General features: G+C 45.8%; 1 protein-coding gene across 1 annotated transcript; it reads left to right on the top strand.

Moving 5' to 3' along the window:
* The first annotated feature begins 271 nt into the window (after positions 1-271).
* adam8a (ADAM metallopeptidase domain 8a) lies at positions 272-19,904 on the top strand. The gene is made up of 25 exons (XM_061227992.1): positions 272-353; positions 751-857; positions 1,840-1,913; positions 2,069-2,147; positions 3,392-3,468; positions 6,582-6,765; positions 7,416-7,481; positions 7,654-7,725; positions 7,829-7,998; positions 8,781-8,862; positions 9,495-9,637; positions 10,207-10,384; positions 11,320-11,409; positions 11,609-11,804; positions 13,566-13,668; positions 14,217-14,388; positions 14,593-14,670; positions 15,120-15,204; positions 15,800-15,920; positions 16,351-16,528; positions 16,868-16,912; positions 17,051-17,107; positions 17,469-17,519; positions 17,791-17,865; positions 18,876-19,904. Exons 1-25 carry the CDS (start codon positions 305-307, stop codon positions 18,924-18,926), a joined length of 2,583 nt encoding a protein of 860 aa, XP_061083976.1. The 5' UTR covers positions 272-304; the 3' UTR covers positions 18,927-19,904.
* The last annotated feature ends 298 nt before the right edge of the window (positions 19,905-20,202 follow it).

Below are 20,202 nucleotides of genomic sequence, written 5' to 3'. Positions count from 1 at the left end.
TTATATAAGGCATACTGCAGGCTAACAGGGAAAATGGGATGAGACATTTCTTAGGGACTTCTTGTTTTGTTACAGAACTAATGGTCTTAAGTTCCGGTAAGATGTGACTTTAGCATGAATCACTGGATGACTCCGTTTAATGCGCGGTTACCGGATAGGCGCTCAGCGCCCGTATGCTAATACACAGGATATCGCCGAGGAGACCCAGAGGCGTGGCTACAGCGGAACTTGTAAGCAGGACTCGCGAGCTTGCCAGTCGTTTTCAGAACTGGCACTTGAAAGCGGCGGACGGGTTGTCAGAGCAATGCGATACTCTATATTTATGATCTCATTCATAGGGCTTTCGTCATGGGGTAAGCTCACAATGCAGTTTTGAGAAAAAAAAAAACATTGGATGCATAATTTATTCTTGATTGAAAATTCATTCGGCAACAATGCCCAAAGTAGACTATAAGTCGTGGATTTGTGTTGAATTTCCATGAATTCCTATTCATGAAAAGAGATCGTTTATTTGAGAACCTTTACTAGGCTATAAATAGTATTAGTGAAGCTTTGCCTAGTTGTCTTGTTAATTTAATGTAAAATGTCACTATATTTCTGCCAGGCTGCAGTCAAATATATTTTATATTTTTGTATCCATGTCTACAGTTGATTGCTTCGACCGGCTATGTGCTTATATATTCTGTCTGCATTGTGTGTACAAGTATGTCCGCGTTTAGCCTAAATGTCCAAACTTCGGAATATTTTCAGGACCATTTGTGGGAAGTGCCCGCTCGCTGCCTCATGTGATGGACTACGCCGTAGTCAGACCTCAGAAACTTACAGTTCGGGGGAAAAGGAGCGCATCGTCCACACAGGTGCGTGTGTCGTTGAGCGCAGAGGCGAGCTGAATAGGTTTTTAAAACAGTATCGATACTCATTTTATTAGATGTTTCACAATGTTTCTTTCCTTAGCCTAACACCCCACTGGATATGAATTATCTATTTAATTATACGTTGCAGAAGTTTATAACGCACGCGTTGTATTTTAATTGCCCATAACTTTAAATAATATTTTTTTATAATTCGCCTTTAAGTTCTTAAAGTTTTGACTTGTCCAAGAAGCAAAGACTTCCGCTTTTAGTTAATATTTGATTGATGTTATCATGTGCTGTAGGCTACCTCGCGGTATCAATGCCTCCAGTGTTTTAAAGTAAGTGTTATACAATTATCTGGGCCCTCTGCTGTGCTGATGCATTCTTCATTCCACTGTTTTACGTTTCATCGTAAATTCGATGTATTTAGTACTTTTGGGCTCGGGATTGCAGCCACGCTTCCAGCATTAATGCTCTGTCTGTCTGCGCGAGCCTGGCTTCGTGCAAAAATGAAAGGCGCGTACAGCAAGCCTCGCGTGCTCTATTTCAGCTTAAAATATACACTGAAATAGAGAGCGTAGAATATACGAATACCAGAAATTGTATTTGTCTTGCGGCGTTCTTGGGAAAAGGCCTTGGTTAACAGTGGTGGGAACAATAGTGCCTCGGTTTCCTGTGGTATTGAGTGCCTTCGTCCGCATAGATAATAATTACAACCATATGGGTTTAAGAAACTAGCCTCTTCGTGGCTTCATGGCTATCACTGGAGCCAATCTTTGGTTGTGGCATTAAGCCTTTTAATTGTGTTTATTTTATTTTTGTTACGTATTCACAAATGTACTGCCACTCTCTGGTGGAGTTTCAAATTCCAAATCTATTTGGGGAAAATGTGGAGTGTTATTTTTCAAAACTACTCCATTGCATTCTGTAATCAAATTATGGACACACTATAGGCAAATGGTAACTTATTCGTTTCTGACTGCAGACTTATCCTGACGAGCTTCGTTATGCATTGGCTGTAGAGGGACAGAACTTCACACTTCATCTCGAGAAGAACAGGTGAGACGGTTCATCACTGAACACAGGCTGGGGAAATGCGTGCATTACACACACCTGGCTCAGAAATGACTGCATTTCTGCATTTCAGGCAGCGAAACCACAGTATACAACGGCCCTCGCTTGTTAAGTGAGCTTAAGTGCTGTTTCCTTTCCAGGTTTCTTCTGGGAAGGGATTACACGGCGACACACTACTTGGAAGACGGTACAGAAGTGACCACGTCACCAAACCATGAGGTAAGGGCAAAAAACTTCACTTGAGGCTTCTTCTGTGGTTTTCCATCCTGAATGCAGCGCACTGGCGCTCCCCCACAGACTGCGGGTCCTCCGAGCGACTGCCGCAGACCTAATCAGCAGATTAACTCTCTCTGCAGTCTGGCCTGCAAGATAGGAGTCTGGTTCCAGGGGCAAATTAATCAGCGAGAGCACAGCAAACTGTTACGTGGGGGTGCTGGAAACACATTTTAGTACCGTTGCCGAGTCCAAAATCATTGTCCATTTGTTTATGAATTATTATGGTATCACTGTATTGATTGTAATCATTTAAGTCTGTCTTGACCACATTGAGCATTGGGCAAAAAATCACTGAGCAAAGAACCTTATTGTTGTTACTGTTGTTGTTCACCCCACAGAGGGACAGACAGCCAGACAGAAAAGGCAGGGAGTGGGGGAGGGGGGATTCTCCAGTTTTTCAGAGAATCCTGGGACAGATAAGGGCTGAGGGGCTGAGCAGAAGGAGGTGTGGGGAGGCCAGACCTGGCAGGGAGGTCAGCCAGGGGAGAGAGGCTTCGGTTCAGGGCTGGGTCAGTAGCCGGAGCAGACTGCGTGGGGTAGGGAGGGGGAGGAGGAGTGAATATGGGATCAGGAATGAGTGCTCTGATGTGCTTCATCACGAGCCGTTTGGCTCAGTTTATCGCCCAGGGGACCCGGGCCCCAGGCATAAATCCAGGGCGTGTTTTTACACTGGACAGGGCGGTGGAGGAACCTCTTTCAAACCCCTGTTTGGCTGAGATCAGTGTGGCCCTCCTGGCCCCTAGGAACTCCACTCTGTCCTCTGTCTCTGGGTTTATAATCTCTGTGGCTGTCTTCTGTACTGCTGGCTATATGCCCTTGCACGTATGTACGTACGTACAGCGTGTGTCTTTATAGATGTGAGTTTTTTGACATGTCAGTATTCCCAGCCGATGTTTATTTCTTTTGTGTTGAATTCTGCACATTTCCAGGTGTGTTTCTAGACTTTGCTCTGGGTCAGGGAATCCTGTTTCCTGGTTTCCCCCTCTTAGTTCTGGCCTTTCGGTCGTCCGTGTCCTATCGGGGAAAATCCACTTTTCCAGGCATCTGTTTCACATTCATTGGGGAAAAAAATGTAATTTGACAAAGGAATTTCAATAGATTTTCCATATGATTAGTCAGAGTATCGGTGAGCTTTGTCTGTTCTCGCACTGCTGTTAATTCTGCTTGGGCTTCCCTTGTGTGGACAGGATCACTGTTATTACCAGGGACACATCCACGGCACGGGAGACTCCTCTGTCAGCGTGGCACTGTGCTCTGGCATCCGGTACGTACCGCTCTGATGTCTCCACCTGTGGAGGTGTGTGTGTGCGTGTGCGTGTGCGTGTGCGTGTGTGTGTGTGGACCTGTGGCTGTGTCTGTGTCTGTGTCTGTGTCTGTGTGTCTGTGTGTCTGTGTGTCTGTGTGTCTGTGTGTCTGTGTGTCTGTGTGTCTGTGTGTCTGTGTGTCTGTGTGTCTGTGTGTCTGTGTGTGTGTGTGTGTGTGTGTGTGTGTCTGTGGCTGTGTGTATGTGTTTGTGTGTGTATCTGTATGTATCTGTGTGTATCTGTGTATCTGTATGTGTGTGTGTATGTGTGTGTGTGTGTATGTATGTATCTGTGTGTGTGTGTGTGTGTGTGTGTATCTGTATGTATCTGTGTGTGTGTGTATCTGTGTGTGTGTGTGTGTGTGTGTGTGTGTATCTGTATCTGTATGTATCTGTGTGTGTGTATCTGTGTGTGTGTGTGTGTATCTGTATGTATCTGTGTGTGTGTGTATCTGTGTGTGTGTGTATGTATGTGTATGTGTGTGTATGTGTGTGTATGTGTGTGTATGTGTGTGTATGTGTGTGTATCTGTATGTGTGTGTGTGTGTATGGACCTGTGGCTGTGTGTGTGTGTGGTCCTGTGGCTGTGTATGTGTGTATGTGTGTATGTGTGTGTGTGTGTGTATCTGTATGTATCTGTGTGTGTGTGTATCTGTGTGTGTGTATCTGTGTGTGTGTGTGTGTGTGTGTGTGTGGACCTGCTCTGACAGTTCAGTATGTGCACTCTGCTGTCAGATTGTAAGCTTCTGCTCAGGAGGATCTTAGCTTTGTCATGAGTTGTGTGAAGTAGATGGTGGTAATTCTGATAATCAGTTCAGATTCTCGTGCAAGAGTGAAGTGAGAAATGGCAGGTGTTTTTTGTTTCACCATTCTCACATTCTTGTTCATAAGATAAAAGGTGTCACTTCCTGCTTGGGAGGCAGATTTCTGTCCCTCCATATTTGGCAATTACCGTTACTGAGGAGGGTGCTGTTGAAACCTTTGATGTGAAACCTGTTTATGAATGCTGTACACTGTTATTTGTTGTCAGGTCAGTCATTTCTCTAACACTGCCCACACCTGTCAAAATCATTCAATTGAGTTTGAGTGGAGTTGCTCAATGTTGAAATGTGCAGAGTGAGAATACATACTGAAACTTGTGTTTCAAATGTGAGGGGAACATTTCGCTGGAAGCGTGAAACATATGAATGAATGTGCTTAGAACTTGAGCTTTGTCCATTCGGATGTTCATCCAAACCGCGGAGATTGGTTTAATTAGAAAAAGCTCAGTGAGAGTGTGATTTGCTAAGTTCATTATTCAGTCAGGTTTTGGCCAGGGTGTAAAATCCGTGTTCAGACGGTAAAAGTCCTCAAGTTTTTTTTTTTTTATTCAAACCACCTGGATTTGCTAATTAGTACAATTTGTCTGCCAGGAGGTAGGACTAATGAGTGAAATCAGCTGGCTGAGTTCATGGATGGAAGAAACACATGGCAAAACCTTTACTTTCTGACCCCTGGACTATGCCTCTGTACTGTGTCATGCAGTAGTTAAATTTATATCCCAGATGTGTGGACCTGGAAACTATGACACCACAGCGAATACTGCTGTGCTGGGGTTGCGTGAGATTATATTCCCTTTGTTCAGAACGGGGGTCTGATCCAGGGACCCCGATCCAAAGGCACCCAGGGGAGCCCCGGCAGAACTTCATACGAGTCCGTACCCCCATCATAAGGGTTACATTTACAAGAATAATGAAGAAATCATAGTCATTGCGTATCAAATCTTGCCAGTACCCCCCTACAGTACCTTCAAAGACCCCCAGCCCCTGTTGAAACCCCAGGGCTTATTAAACGAATGTGACTGAACACATCTGCACTCAGAGCAGGGCTGCACGACTCTCAGTCCACGTCCGTGTGTTATTATTGGCTAATAATGCAGGAAACTGAGCGGGGGCTTTTCGATTATGAGCTCTTCCTGGGCCTGAGCGGTGACTCAGCTGCTACTGAGAAAATTGTGTTGGGTAAATCGATGTCCCCAGTTCTGTCTGATATCTGGCATATCGAAAGTTGTCATGTCAGTTCCTCTTCTTGTTTACCAAAAGCGAAGCCTAATTCCTAGTACCGTTTGTTGGTCTTATACCACGTATTTAATATCGAGGGATATCTTAAAGCTGACATGCTGTTTCTGACTGCCGTGTAAGTGATATCTCCCGGCTGCTGTTGTAGTAGTTAAGCTGCGTCTTATTGTAATGCTTGGACAGCGGTTGAGAATGTGAGGCAGCAGAGGGGTTGTTCTCGTCCCGGTGGAGTTGGGCCGTGCACAGCTGCACAGACGGTTACACGAACATGAATCCTGGGGGGAGAGCGCTGTGCGCGGAGGGCTGTGAGTCACTCGCCGGGCTCCTGCAGCCCGGGTCATGACTCCAGCGAAACGGCGCACTCAGTCCTGCGTCTCGCCGAGGCGCCGCCTCTTGCTAACTGACCCAGTTCGGCTGTGCGTGACTGTGCGGCACGAGGGGTTCTGTGTCCTCAGACGGCCCGGTAACGGTCCGCAGCCGTTCAGCGCACTCCCGGGCCGCGAGCTTATGACACGGCAACGACATTTATTTATTCTCTGTGAGCTCTTGGTGTCACTTGACACATGACACAGTATCCTTTGTTAAAACTGTATTTAAATAAATAAAGGAGCCTTTGAAATTTGGATTGGTTTATAAATACACACAATCGTAAAGATATTCTGTCCTTTTCTATTCGATAATTGACATGTCTATTATGGATAGATGGATAGATTGATAGATAGATAGATAGATAGATGGATAGATAGATTGATAGATTGATTGATCCACCGCCAATGTGCAGCACCCACCTGGGTTATGCAACGGCAGCCATTTTGTGCCGGAGCGCTGAACATACACCAGCTGAGGTGGTGAATTTGCCAATGGAATCAGGGGAGGATTAGGTGGATATGGTGGTGATGGTTAAGCGCCAGTTTGGACCCGGGGAGCCCTCTGTGATGGGATATGCATGTAATGCATGTATGCGGTGGAGAAGGGGGGGTGTCGGGCCTGACGTTGACCTCCTCTCTCCTCCTGCAGGGGCTTCCTGAGGGCGGAGCAGCAGGTGTACCTGATCGAGCCCCTGGGGCAGTCAGCGGAAGACGACCACGCGGTCTACAGGCAGGAACATCTCCGAGGGAAGAGGTCTACCTGCAGTCACACCAACAAGACCTCCTACGACCACGGGGCCAAAGCCTCGGGACTGTACAAGCTCGGCAACTGGGTATAGTCCTCTTACACATTACATTACATTATTGGCATTTAGCAGATGCTCTTATCCAGAGCGACGTACAGTTGATTAGACTAAGCAGGAGACAATCCTCCCCTAGAACAATGCAGGGTTAAGGGCCTTGCTCAAGAGCCCAGTGGCTGTGCGGATCTTATGGTGGCTACACCGGGATTAGAACCACCGACCTTGTGTGTCCCAGTCATTTACCTTAACCACTACGCTACAGGCACACACACACACACACACACACACACACACACACACACACACACACACACACACACACACACACACACACACACACACACACACACACACACACACACACACACACACACACACACACACACACACACACACACACACACACACACACACACACACACACACACACACACACACACACACACACACACGACATTACCAGGAGCTCAGAGCACTTTGAGTGTTTCCTGTGGCTTTTATTTATCTGCCGTTCATCAGTGCTTTATCTGTGTATGTTGTCACCCAGCTTGAACTGTATGTCCAGTAATTGTAGAGCCAATTTCATCAGCATTGAAATCAACAGTGACTGTATTTTATATTAGTAAGACATTACGGTTTTCTGCCTCTTGAAGAAATGTAATCATGCTCTCTGTTTTCAGGAAAGCAAGCCCTTTTCTGATGTCCCAAGGTTTGTGGAGTTGCATTTGGTGGTTGACAAAGCAGAGGTGATTTTTTTGTTCTGTTGGCATTTTAATGTTATATAGCATATTTCTAATCCCTGATTGATAAAGATTTTTTTACTTCTGCTTTCACAGTGCATGACAAAACGGTGGTCTTAACATTTAATGTATTTCCAGTGTTTTTATCTGATACTTACAGTATTTACCGTGTTTTCAGTACAAGAGACACGGAGAAAGTATGAAGGCTATCGAAGAGAGAATGCTGGAAATTGCCAATCACGTGGATAAGGTATCCGATCCCGTAGTTTTCCTTCAGCCTTCCGGGGCTGGGGGTTCTGCGATGGCCGAGGAACGCCGAGTGAAGACGCTAAACGTTCCCTGTGACCTTGCAGCTGTACCGCTCCGTGAACATCCGGGTCATGCTGGTGGGCCTGGAGGTGTGGTCCTACCAGGACAAGATCGACGTGAGCTCCAATCCCGACGAGACGCTCACGCGCTTCCTCCAATGGCGGCAGAGCAGCCTGGTGAGGAAGAAGAAGCACGACAACGCGCAGCTCGTCACGTGAGTCACCGCGCCGCCATCTTGTCCTGTTCAGAGCCGGGCTGCCAGAGGGGGGGATGTGCCCGCGAATGTATGGGATTTAAAATGATTTAGGCAATGTGGCAATTAAAATAATGTATGGGAGTCAATAAGAGAGGGGAGTCAGTTGAAGACATCAAAGGCATGTGGTATGGGGACATGGTACGGCAATATGGCTCAGGCAGTAAGAGCAGTCGTCTCATTGGCTCAGGCCCTAAGAGCAGTCGTCTCATTGGCTCAGGCCGTAAGAGCGGTCGTCTGGCAGTCAGAGATTTGCCGGTTCGATCCCCCGCCCGGGCTGTGTCGAAGTGTCCCTGAGCAAGACACCTAACCCCCAAATGCTCCTGACGAGCTGGTCGGCGCCTTGCATGGCAGCCAATCGCCGTCGGTGTGTGAGTGTGTGTATGAATGGGTGAATGAGAAGCATCAATTGTACAGCGCTTTGGATAAAGGCGCTATATAAATGTCAACCATTTACCATTTATGGGGAACTATCATTAGATATCCAGGGGACGTTTGTGACTGTAACACCGCGTCTAATTGGTGGCAGGCCTGAACTTTTTTTTTGCTGTAGTATGGGACAAAAAAATTAATAAACAGGAGACTGGTGGTGGTTTTTCGTGGGCTGGTGACATCAGGGAGAGTCTGGCCTGTACATGCCAGAATACCAGTACAGGTGCAGATTATAGTTCTGCTGTTTACGAGTGTGCCAATATATTTGCCTTTGTTGCCATTTCTCAATTGTAATGGTTTTTGCTCTGCAGCGGTATCGATTTTGAAGGCTCCACTGTCGGCTTGGCAACCAAATTCGCCATGTGTAGTGGGGGCTCTGGAGCGGTGAATGAGGTACGGACCCCCCCCTCCCCCCCCCTCCTGAACCACGTTTCTCTTTAAGGCCTCTTCTGTCTGATCCAGCGGGGCACTTAGACTGCGATTCAACCAACATTAACCTTGACTAATGGCTAAAGGGAAACATTTTTTTTCTTTCACATGATTTGGGGAGTAGAATGGGTAGAAGTTAGGGCAGTGGTCTCCAGCCCTGGTCCTGGAGAGCTACTGGGTCTGCTGGTTTTTGATCAACATCAGCACCCTGTTGAGACCCAGGTAACCAGGCGAGGTGCGTTAACTGTGTAATTAATCGAATTGATTAATTGAGCGCAGAGTAACAGCGAAAACCAGCATGCCCTGTAGCTCTCCAGGACCAGGGTTGGAGACCGCCGAGTTAGTTGGGCGGGGAGGAGGGAGTGTATATGCTTCATTCCTAGAAGCTGTTTGTGTTGCTTTTAATTCCTAGATTGTTGATGTTGCGCTGTTTCCATGCACAGTATGCGAGTTTGCACTTATTCCCAAAGCTAAAGTCGACCTGATATCACTCGACTCGAGCCGAACGCTGAAACCGCTCGAGTTTACGACGAGGAGAAAGTGTAGCGCCGCCGGTTGAGATTTGACAGTAACGACGGCGCGCCTCTTCTCCGCAGGACCACAACGTGAACCCGCTGGGCGTGGCGTCCACCATGGCCCACGAGATGGGGCACAACCTGGGCATGTCCCACGACCAGGCACACTGCGGCTGCGGAGCCACTGGCTTCAGCAAGAACTGCATCATGGCCGACAGCGTGGGGTGAGGTCCTCCTGAGCTCTTCTTCACGGCTTCTGTTAGGCTGCTCCTCGTCACATTACTCAACAGTGACCCCTCTGGTCCCACTGGCACATTACAGCCCTTTGTCCCAGACTGACCTGGGGTTGTCGTGTTTTGGCTTGTTTAAACCGCTAGAAGTAGCAATATTTTGTCTATTATACTCTTTTGTTCTAATAATTTTTTTATTTGGTAGCTATTATATTTAGTTCAGAAAGACGTTCAGAATTAAAATGGTTATTGATGAATGATAACATGAATACGTTTTCACATTTCGAGGTTTCACCGTTGATTAACGTTGTATGTTAATGTTGATGTGAAACTGAGTAGTCAGCAGAAGCACAAGCTGACAGCACAGTCTTTGGCAGGAAATATGTATGAGTGTTTCCAGTTCTGAAATTATCACGATTGGCCATATTTCAAATTCAGCAGAGGAAGAAAAATTATGACCAAAAATCAGATCTTTCACTGTGTATTCTGGCAGTTGAATGCAAACGAGAAGCTGTTATTTTCTTTAAAATATGAATATTCCTCTGATTCGTTTTTTTTTTTAGGTTTATCTTCCCAAGGGAGTTCAGCCACTGCAGTCAGATGGAGCTCCGGTCCTTCCTGGAGAAGGCCAACCCCAGCTGCCTGCTGGACTCCCCCAGCACGGACCGGCTTTTCGGGGGTCCCGTCTGCGGGAACGCCTTTCTGGAGGCTGGAGAGGAGTGCGACTGCGGCACCGTCGAGGTAAGGCGCTATATTCCCCGATCGCACGGGGCGCGGGCAGTGTCTGGTGCAGCAGCGGTGATGATGGCTGCGGGTTTCAATCCTGACTGTGGCAAAGCCGATGAACCTCAAACAAGCTATTTTTACTTGACTTTAGTGTAAACATGCACAAGTGCTAGGAGCCACCGTAGGCAGCCCAGGGCCCAGGTTAGACAAGATTAGGTTGCTTTGGAGGGGGGTGGGGGGGCATTCACAGGCTTGCTGTAGAAGAGCATTTGTCCTCTGTCAACCAACCCTGTATCAATGAAAAAGGTTCAGAAATATGCTGTATAATAGGAGTAATAAATAATGAATGTAATCTATAAATTAATCAAATCTACCCATTGTACCCAATCCGTTATCATCACTAAAACCATTGCCTTACCATGTAATACCACTGATATCTATTTGATGATGATGATCACGTCTGTGGCAAGGAGAATGCTGTTTGGTGTCCTGATACTGGCACCAGGTTAGGCCTGTTTTCTGTTGACCATCACATTACATTCCTGCCGTTTAGCAAACCCTCTTATCTGGAGCGACTCAGATAACCTTTCACACAGGATTCCATTACACTGCTGGATGCACAGTGGGGTAATTCAGGTTGAGTTCCATTGCCCCAGGGCACAACAGCAGTCAGAGGATGCATTTATATAGCACTTTCCCCCACACTCAAAGCACTTTACACCTGGCTGATGCAATGGTGGCCATTTTGTGCCAGAATGCTCACCACACACCAGCTGAGGTGGAAAGGGAGACAACAGTTCTGTAGCCAATTAGCCCTGGGGATGACTAGGTGGCAGGATGAAAGAGCCAGGTCAGGAAATTAACCTTTGAGTTTACAAGCCCAGTTCCCGTTATCCATTATCCTACACCACCAAACCCATTTGATCGTGTGGCCTTTTGACCCCCTGCAGGAATGCCGAAATCCCTGCTGTAACGCCACCACTTGCCTTCTGAAGGAGGGAGCGCAGTGCGCACACGGAGAGTGCTGCCAAAACTGCCAGGTAAGGACCCCCTCAGGTGACTACCCTCTGAAAATGAACATAGCTCAAGGGTAAAGGCAGCCCAATATTCTAAATCAGTGTATATTACACTGTCACTTACCAGGAGTGATTGTGACATCAGCATTAGAATCAGTGAATGACATTCAGATCACATGTTAGTGATGTCAGACCTTAAAGGGTTAACCCCCCCCCCCCCCAGCTCAAGCCGGCCGGCAGTCTGTGTCGGAAGAGCGCTGGTGACTGTGACCTGGAAGAGTTCTGCACAGGAAGTGACACGCAGTGCCCCGGCAACGCCTTCAAGATGAACGGCCTGCTCTGCGGCTTCGGCCAGGGCTACTGCTACAACGGGGCCTGCCCCACACACCTACAGCACTGCGAGAGGCTGTGGGGCTCAGGTACACTGAGCTACACACTGAGCTACACACTGAGCTACACACTGAGCTACACACTGAGCTACACACTGAGCTACACACTGTGATATACATTACACTACACACTGTGATATACATTACACTACACACTACACACTGTGATATACATTACACTACACACTACACACTGTGATATACATTACACTGCACACTGTGATATACATTACACTACACACTACACACTGTGATATACATTACACTGCACACTGTGATATACATTACACTACACACTACACACTACACACTGTGATATACATTACACTGCACACTGTGATATACATTACACTACACACTGTGATGTACATTACACTACACACTGTGATATACATTACACTACACACTGTGATACACATTACACTACACACTACACACTGTGATATACATTACACTACACACTACACACTGTGATATACATTACACTACACACTGTGATATACATTACACTACACACTGTGATACACATTACACTACACACTACACACTGTGATGTACATTACACTACACACTACACACTGTGATATACATTACACTACACACTGTGATATACATTACACTACACACTGTGATATACATTACACTACACACTGATATACATTACACTACACACTACACACTGTGATATACATTACACTACACACTGTGATATACATTACACTACACACTGCACACTGTGATATACATTACACTACACACTACACACTGTGATATACATTACACTACACACTGTGATATACATTACACTACACACTGTGATATACATTACACTACACACTGATATACATTACACTACACACTACACACTGTGATATACATTACACTACACACTGTGATATACATTACACTACACACTGCACACTGTGATATACATTACACTACACACTACACACTGTGATATACATTACACTACACACTACACACTGTGATATACATTACACTACACACTGATATACATTACACTACACACTGTGATATACATTACACTACATACTACACACTGTGATGCACATTACACTACACACTGATATACATTACACTACACACTACACACTGTGATATACATTACACTACACAGTACACACTGTGATGTACATTACACTACACACTACACACTGTGATGTACATTACACTACACACTACACACTGTGATATACATTACACTACACACTACACACTGTGATATACATTACACTACACACTACACACTGTGATATACATTACACTACACACTGTGATACACATTACACTACACACTACACACTGTGATATACATTACACTACACACTGTGATGCACATTACACTACACACTGTGATATACATTACACTACACACTACACACTGTGATATACATTACACTGCACACTGTGATATACATTACACTACACACTGTGATGCACATTACACTACACACTGTGATATACATTACACTACACACTGTGATATAAATTACACTACACACTACACACTGTGATATACATTACACTACACACTGTGATATACATTACACTACACACTGATATACATTACACTACACACTGTGATATACATTACACTACACACTACACACTGTGATATACATTACACTACACACTGTGGGAGGCTGTGGGGCTCAGGTACTTTATACTGCAACACAAACTGTTCAAAAATCCTAAACACTTGCCCCACACACCAACACTGCACTACACACTGTCCTAAGCACATCTCTCTCTCTCCCTCTCTCCCTGCAGGGGCACAGGTTGCAGCAGATGGCTGCTTCTATCACAACAGCAGAGGCATCAAGGATGGCAACTGCGGAAGGACCGCGTACGGCTATCGGGCATGCCCAGCACAGTAAGCACGGACTCTATTCAATATCAGGCATGCCCAGCGCAGTAAGCACAGACTCTATTCAATATCAGGCATGCCCAGCGCAGTAAGCACAGACTCTATTCAATATCAGGCATGCCCAGCGCAGTAAGCACAGACTCTATTCAATATCAGGCATGCCCAGCGCAGTAAGCACAGACTATTCAATATCAGGCATGCCCAGCACAGTAAGCACAGACTCTATTCACTGTGAGAAATGCCTGTGCAGTAAGCAGCCTCTCGCCTTGCTGTGCTCACAGCTGTAATGTTGTTTAATAATTCATCCCAGCTTGGATCAAAGACATGGCAGGAGGCAGGAGGCAAGACAAATAGAGAACTGCACTTTTATCTTTACTTTTGCACCCTCCTTGTCAAGAACATTAACAAGGAAATGACTGTTTCCATAACGATGAGTTGATCGATCTTGAGGAAATCCTCCTTGTGATCTTGGCATCGTTTCTTTTAGTACCGTGAATATCCGGAACTTGAGTCAGCAGAAGTTGAAAACATGAATATTCTGGCCTGTTTTTCAGGGATCTTAAATGTGGAAAGATCTTCTGCTCAGGTGGAAAGGAGTTTCCCATCACGGGACAGAAAGCCATCCTGAGTTTAAGGTCCGGGGTGCAGTGCAACATCGCTGTGGATCCCTCAGAAACGGACGACTTGGGGATGGTTCCTACGGGAACCAAGTGTGGAGCAAACAAGGTGAGGTTTATTTCCGTTCTGTAGCTGAAAAGCAGCTTTGGCACACAAATGTATTGAAAATATAATTTACTGATAATTGAATAAGGTTTTATTTAGATGACAGTTGGAATGCACACCACTGGCATCTTTTAAGAGTTTTTGACATGTGACGCATTCAACTTTTTCAGCGAACGTCTGAAAAAACATTTCTTCTCATTTTGACAGGTGTGCTACAACAGCGTCTGCCAGGACGTGTCCGTGTACGGGACGGAGGAATGCTCTGCCAAATGCAACAGTCACGGGGTGAGCGAACGCACCTGGTGCACGGAGAGAAAGAGTCTTAGTGTTTTCGTCTTGCAAGGAGACTTAGTCGCATTTTTTCTCTTTCAATGAAAAAATATTAGCTTGTTTAGAATTTAGTTTGTCCAGTGAAAATTTCTTACCCCATTGGCAAATCTTCAAATGAGCCAAATTGTCTCAAATTTACTTCATTGCCAATCTATTTGTCTTCAGGAAACAAGCAGTGGAGCAGGAGTCGAAATATTAAGAGAACACTTAAGATTGGCGTATTTTTTGTTTTTCTGTAGTGAGGGCTTTCTGCATCGTTTGTATCAAAGCTGTTATTGAAATGATGCTGGATCAGTTCCGATCAAAATTATCCTGAATGAGTTTGGATCTAAATGATCCTGAATCGTTTCAGACTTGACTGTGTCGCTCCTACACAGGTGTGTAACCGTGTGTTCTCTACGCAGGTGTGTAATCACGAGCGGGCGTGTCACTGTGACCCCGGATGGGCTCCGCCCTTCTGTGAGATCAGACTGGCTGACCTTCCTGCAGGTGAGCCTCCGGAACATTCCGGATCAGTCTCTGCTGTGCTGATGAGGGATTGTGGTGTTTTGTCAGATAGCGTCCAGCAATCGGTTCAAATTGCTTTTGCAGATGCTACAATTGGCAAAATTGATGTTTTGTGGTTTCGTTTTTGTGGTAGGGGGGTGGGGGTGGTTTGCCGACGTTGTGATTTGGTGGGTTTCTGCAGACATTGTGACGTGGTTGTGTGTTTGTGTTGTGATGTGGTTGTTTTTGTGTTGTGATTTGGTTTGTGTCTGTGTTGTGAATGTGTTGTGATGTGGTTGTGTGTGTGTTTTGATTTGGTTTGTGTTTGTGATGTGGTTTTTGTGTGTTGTGATTTGGTTTGTGTCTGTGTTGTGATTTGGTTTGTGTCTGTGTTGTGATGTGGTTGTGTCTGTGTTTTGATTTGGTTTGTGTTTGTGATGTGGTTTTTGTGGTTTGTGTCTGTGTTGTGATTTGGTTTCTGTCTGTGTTGTGATGTGGTTGTGTCTGTGTTTTGGTTTGTGTTTGTGTTGTGATGTGGTTTTTGTGTGTTGTGATTTGGTTTGTGTTGTGATTTGGTTTGTGTCTGGATTTTTCACAGATGACCGCATGCTGGTAATCGGGGTGTCGGTAGCAGGGATCATGCTGGTGGTGATCTCGCTCATGATTGGAGGGCTGCTGTTCTTCAGGAAGTCCCGGAGGCAGAAATATCCCGGGGAAAAGTGCGTGCTCTCCCTCCTCCTCTGCCTCTCACAGCTAACGGTCATGTGATCAGAGTTCTTAACTGGGCATTCCATTGCTGATGTAACAGCCACCGCTGGAAATTGAAAGCAGTGCAGTTATAGAACACTGCGTTCATTCCGAAAATCCCCTCTTCAAGGGGTTGAAAGACCAGGTTTAAAAATACTCACTTGGCAGAGCACAAACGTGTGCAATCTTCCAATCAATGTTTTAAATAGAACGCATTTATTTTCAGTTTTACTACCAAAATTTTGAAAGCCATTTGGGACAGAAAGTCACGTGAGATGAACTTGGTAGTGTTCTGTTGATCTTTAACCGCACTCAAACCCACACCTGGACACCTGTAGACCTGGCCCTCTGGAATGTGAGCGAGCTGTGCGTTTATCTGCCTTCTCCCATCACGCTTTGCAGGAAGCCCTACTCTGCCTCGGGACTGTCCAACCCGCTGTTTTTGGAGAGGGGGGGCGGGAAGGGGAGCCCCCGCTGTGGGACCCCTCAGATCAGTGAGCCCACCTTCCTGGAGTCCTCAGCCACCCAGGCCTGCGCCCCACTGGTGGTCCGGGTCGTCCCCACCCGACACCCGCCCCAGGTGAGCCTGACCGCCCTCAGCCAATCAGCAACCTGGGTGTCTTCCCAGAAGTGCGCTGATGGTTCATTCATGTTTTTGTGAGCTGAATGTAAAGGATCCCTAAAACACTGTTCACGTCCAATCACCTCCATCGACTGCCAATCAGTATGCACTGTGATGTAAAAAACCTGGCTGTCCTGAATGTTGAATGTGTTGAATTAATGTCGTAAGTGTACAGTCCTGAATGTAGGTGTTATTGTTTGGGTAACTGCGTTTTGATCACGGCCTTCCTCAAGATTTTGAATTCTGCTAACAATATAAAACATCTAATAAAATAATGTTTTTTATTTTATTTTGTAGCCACCGAAGAAAATGCAGATGCAAACGCCTCCAAGTCCCGCACAGGTACCATCCTTCATCCCTTTTCTGTGAAACAAACATTTATCTGATGTGATGGAGTATTACCTGTTATACTTTTATTTTGCACATTGTTATACGCTAATATCTTTAATATTTTCTTGCGTCGTGTTTTTCTTCTCTCAGGTGGCAAGACCCAGTGTTCCGCCCCCTGTCACTCCAAACAAACCCTCGTATTTAAAGGTGAGAACATGGATATACTGCTGTGTGGCAAACTACTCTCCTGCTATGTGCCAACTTTGGTTATACTTAAAGATATTGGGCCTCATTAGGAAAACTTGTGTAGGATCTGTAGGAGTTGTTATTTGGATACGATCAACACAGGAAACCCGGCTCTGAGGCATACTCACTGCCCAGAAGACACTTCTATTGAGATGTATTTATTGTTTATGCAACATCAATAAATGTGCAAAATGGTTCTTGGTTAATATTCTCACTAACCGTTAAATCCATTGCATATTTGAATCAACTGGGTAAATACATTTTGAGTTCTATTTGATATTTTTTGCTATCTATAATGGGAATGAATATTGTTTTGTCACAGAATAAACCGCTACCTCCAGCCAAGCCTTTGCCACTGCTAAACGAGAAGCAGGTAAACTCGCCTTTCAGTAATAATAAGAGCCATTTTATGAGTGGTACAACTTTCATTTTAATATGCATTTTATTTAATAATGAATAAAACTGAAATGTATATTATGTACATCTATTGTTCAGTGGCTATGTCAGTTATTCTTAACAATCAATAATATTTTCTGATATTTGTGTGCATATGTGCATACATATGCCATACATTATCTGACAGAGCCTTATCTGGGACGATTTGTTTTGTATTGGATGTTATAGTGTAATAAATCTGTTTCCAGGGCAACAAGTCAAAACTCCCTCCAGTGCCCCCTGTGAAGCCAACAGGAACCCAATCATCATGGAAACAGCCTCAGGTGGGTTTTTCGCCCACTCGCACTTCCTGTTACAGATGCGCATAAATGGTTGGCCTTTCGTGCCGTTATCCAAACCGCTGTAAAATTCATGCTTCTCATTCCCCCATTCATGCACACACACACACACACACACACACACACACACACACACACACACACACACACATAGCATGCTAGGCACCAGCCAGCTTATCAGGAGCATTTAGGGGTTAGGTGTCTTGCTCAGGGACACGTCGACACACCCAGGGCGGGATTGAACCAGCAGCCTTCCGACTGCTCTTACCTCCTGAGCTGATGTCGCCTCCCCTTCACATGTTCCATGTGTTTGATTGGCCAATCCAATCTGCCCTCGTTCTTCAGCATGAACCTGTGATTCAGTAGCTGAGTTTCGCTCCCTTATCTTGCCTGACTCGTAGTTTTATTACCCACCGGGATTCCACAACTCGCCCATTCACACCGGCTCATAAAATGGGCCATATTTCATCACCACAAATACAGTCCCTGCCCTACTGCCACGTCTATGTCCCGTAAAAATCCATATCCACAGTTTAAGAAACAGTTTCTTTAACCCATAAGACACCAGCGACATTTTTTGAAACCAATATTCATAACAGAATTCCTCTTTCGCGCGATTGCGTGCTTTTTCGGTACAGTTTGGTCGACACGTTCCAACGGCTGTGCGGATCTTATTGTGGCTACACCGGGGATTAGAACCACCGACCTTGCTTGTCCCAGTCATTTACCTTAACCGCTACGCTACGTTTTTACCAGCCTCTATAGAGTCAGAGTCGCTCGTGTTGCGCGAGCTCAGCTCTGCTCAGCTCTGCTCAGCTCTGCTCAGCTCTGCTCAGCTCTGCTCAGCTCAGGCTGTTCCAGCGACCTCCCGGCGTTGGGCGCGGACGCAGAGACGGCCTCTGGGACCTCTCGTGCCGTCCGACTCCCGGCTGTCGGCCATCTTGCAGGCCACGCTGGCGCTGACTCGCGTTCGGGCGTTTGATGTTTTTCCGCAGGTCTCCGCGGGGCCGAGAGTCGCCCTGAAGCCCCCCACCAAGCCCAGATGAAGCTGAGCGGCGATGTGCGCTGACTCATCGGACCCAGGAGGGCCTCTGCCAGCCAGCCGGGGGGGGGCGGGTCGGAGGGGCCTGTTTGAAGCCGGACGCGGCGGGGGGTGGATGTGTGTCTGCGCTGGCTCGTCGCCCTCGGTGACCAACCGCCGGGAAACGGACTGGATGGGAAGCCAGAGCCAAAACTCCAAATGCGAAGAGGGTTTTTGGCAACCTTCAGGCTTGTGGCCGCACAGACTAAACAGATCCAGAGACTGTCCTTTTTTTTTTCTTCTTTTTTTTTTTAAACAAAAATTCACTCTCGGTTCATTCTGTTTTTTTTGGTACGAGTTCGGTGAGACAAGAGCTCTTCTCTTTACACCAGTGCAAGAGCCGCATATTTTTGCTGTGTTGTCTAAGTTGGGGAATGTTGTCTAACATAGGGAATGTTCGAAAGCTGCCAGCTGCCATTTAAAGGCTTTATTCCATTACTATATTATTTCCTGATTTTTTTGGGGTGGTGGGGGAGTTGAGGGGAGAGAAAGTGGTTCCTTCCTGAAGGAGTCATCCTCAAGGTTCTTAATTGTGCGGTTCTGGCACATTAAGAGAAACCGGACCAACATGGTGTCATTTTAACCTTCCCCCGATCAGGGAGGATCTTGCACAATATAAATTATTATTGCTCTTATTTATTTTCTGTGCCTTTATTGAGTTTGTGTTTCATTTGTTGTTATTGCATGTTGCTTGGCAGTTACTGACTTTGTGTGTTTAGTTTTTTTTTTAATTGATTGTTAAACTTGCATTCAGCTGAGCTGGATGCAACAGAATTGCACAGCCCACTGGGGCTCACACTGTTTTCACTTTTTCTTCATTTGAAGTATTTACTCTTGTAGCTTGATATTTTAATCTGACAATCACTTTGAAACTCATAATCTGTGATAAAAAATTTTTTTACCTGTTTTCCAGAACAATAAAAAACTTTTTTCAAAGAGGAAACATCAGTTTAATCTTACTGGCTTCTCATGCATCCTCAAAAATGTGTGCGCGTGTGCATGTGTGCATGTGCGCGTGTGTGTGTGCGTGCGTGTGAGAGAGAGACAGAGAGACGAGGGAGGGAGTGTACACATGACCTGGCTTCCATTAGAAACTCCTTCAGTTGCCTTAGAGTGTAACATTTATTATTTTTTATTGTAGCATAAGCAAATATGCTGTGTTAGTGAATGTCGGGCAATTTACAGAAAATTGACTATCCATTTGGGAATACGCAATGCCTTTCATCAAGGCACGTTTGTCT

This window comes from Conger conger, chromosome 18 (assembly GCF_963514075.1).
Source record: "Conger conger chromosome 18, fConCon1.1, whole genome shotgun sequence".
NCBI classification, from domain to species: domain Eukaryota; kingdom Metazoa; phylum Chordata; class Actinopteri; order Anguilliformes; family Congridae; genus Conger; species Conger conger.
Note: the sequence above shows the minus strand (reverse complement) of the source record. Positions and strands in the feature narration are given on the sequence as shown.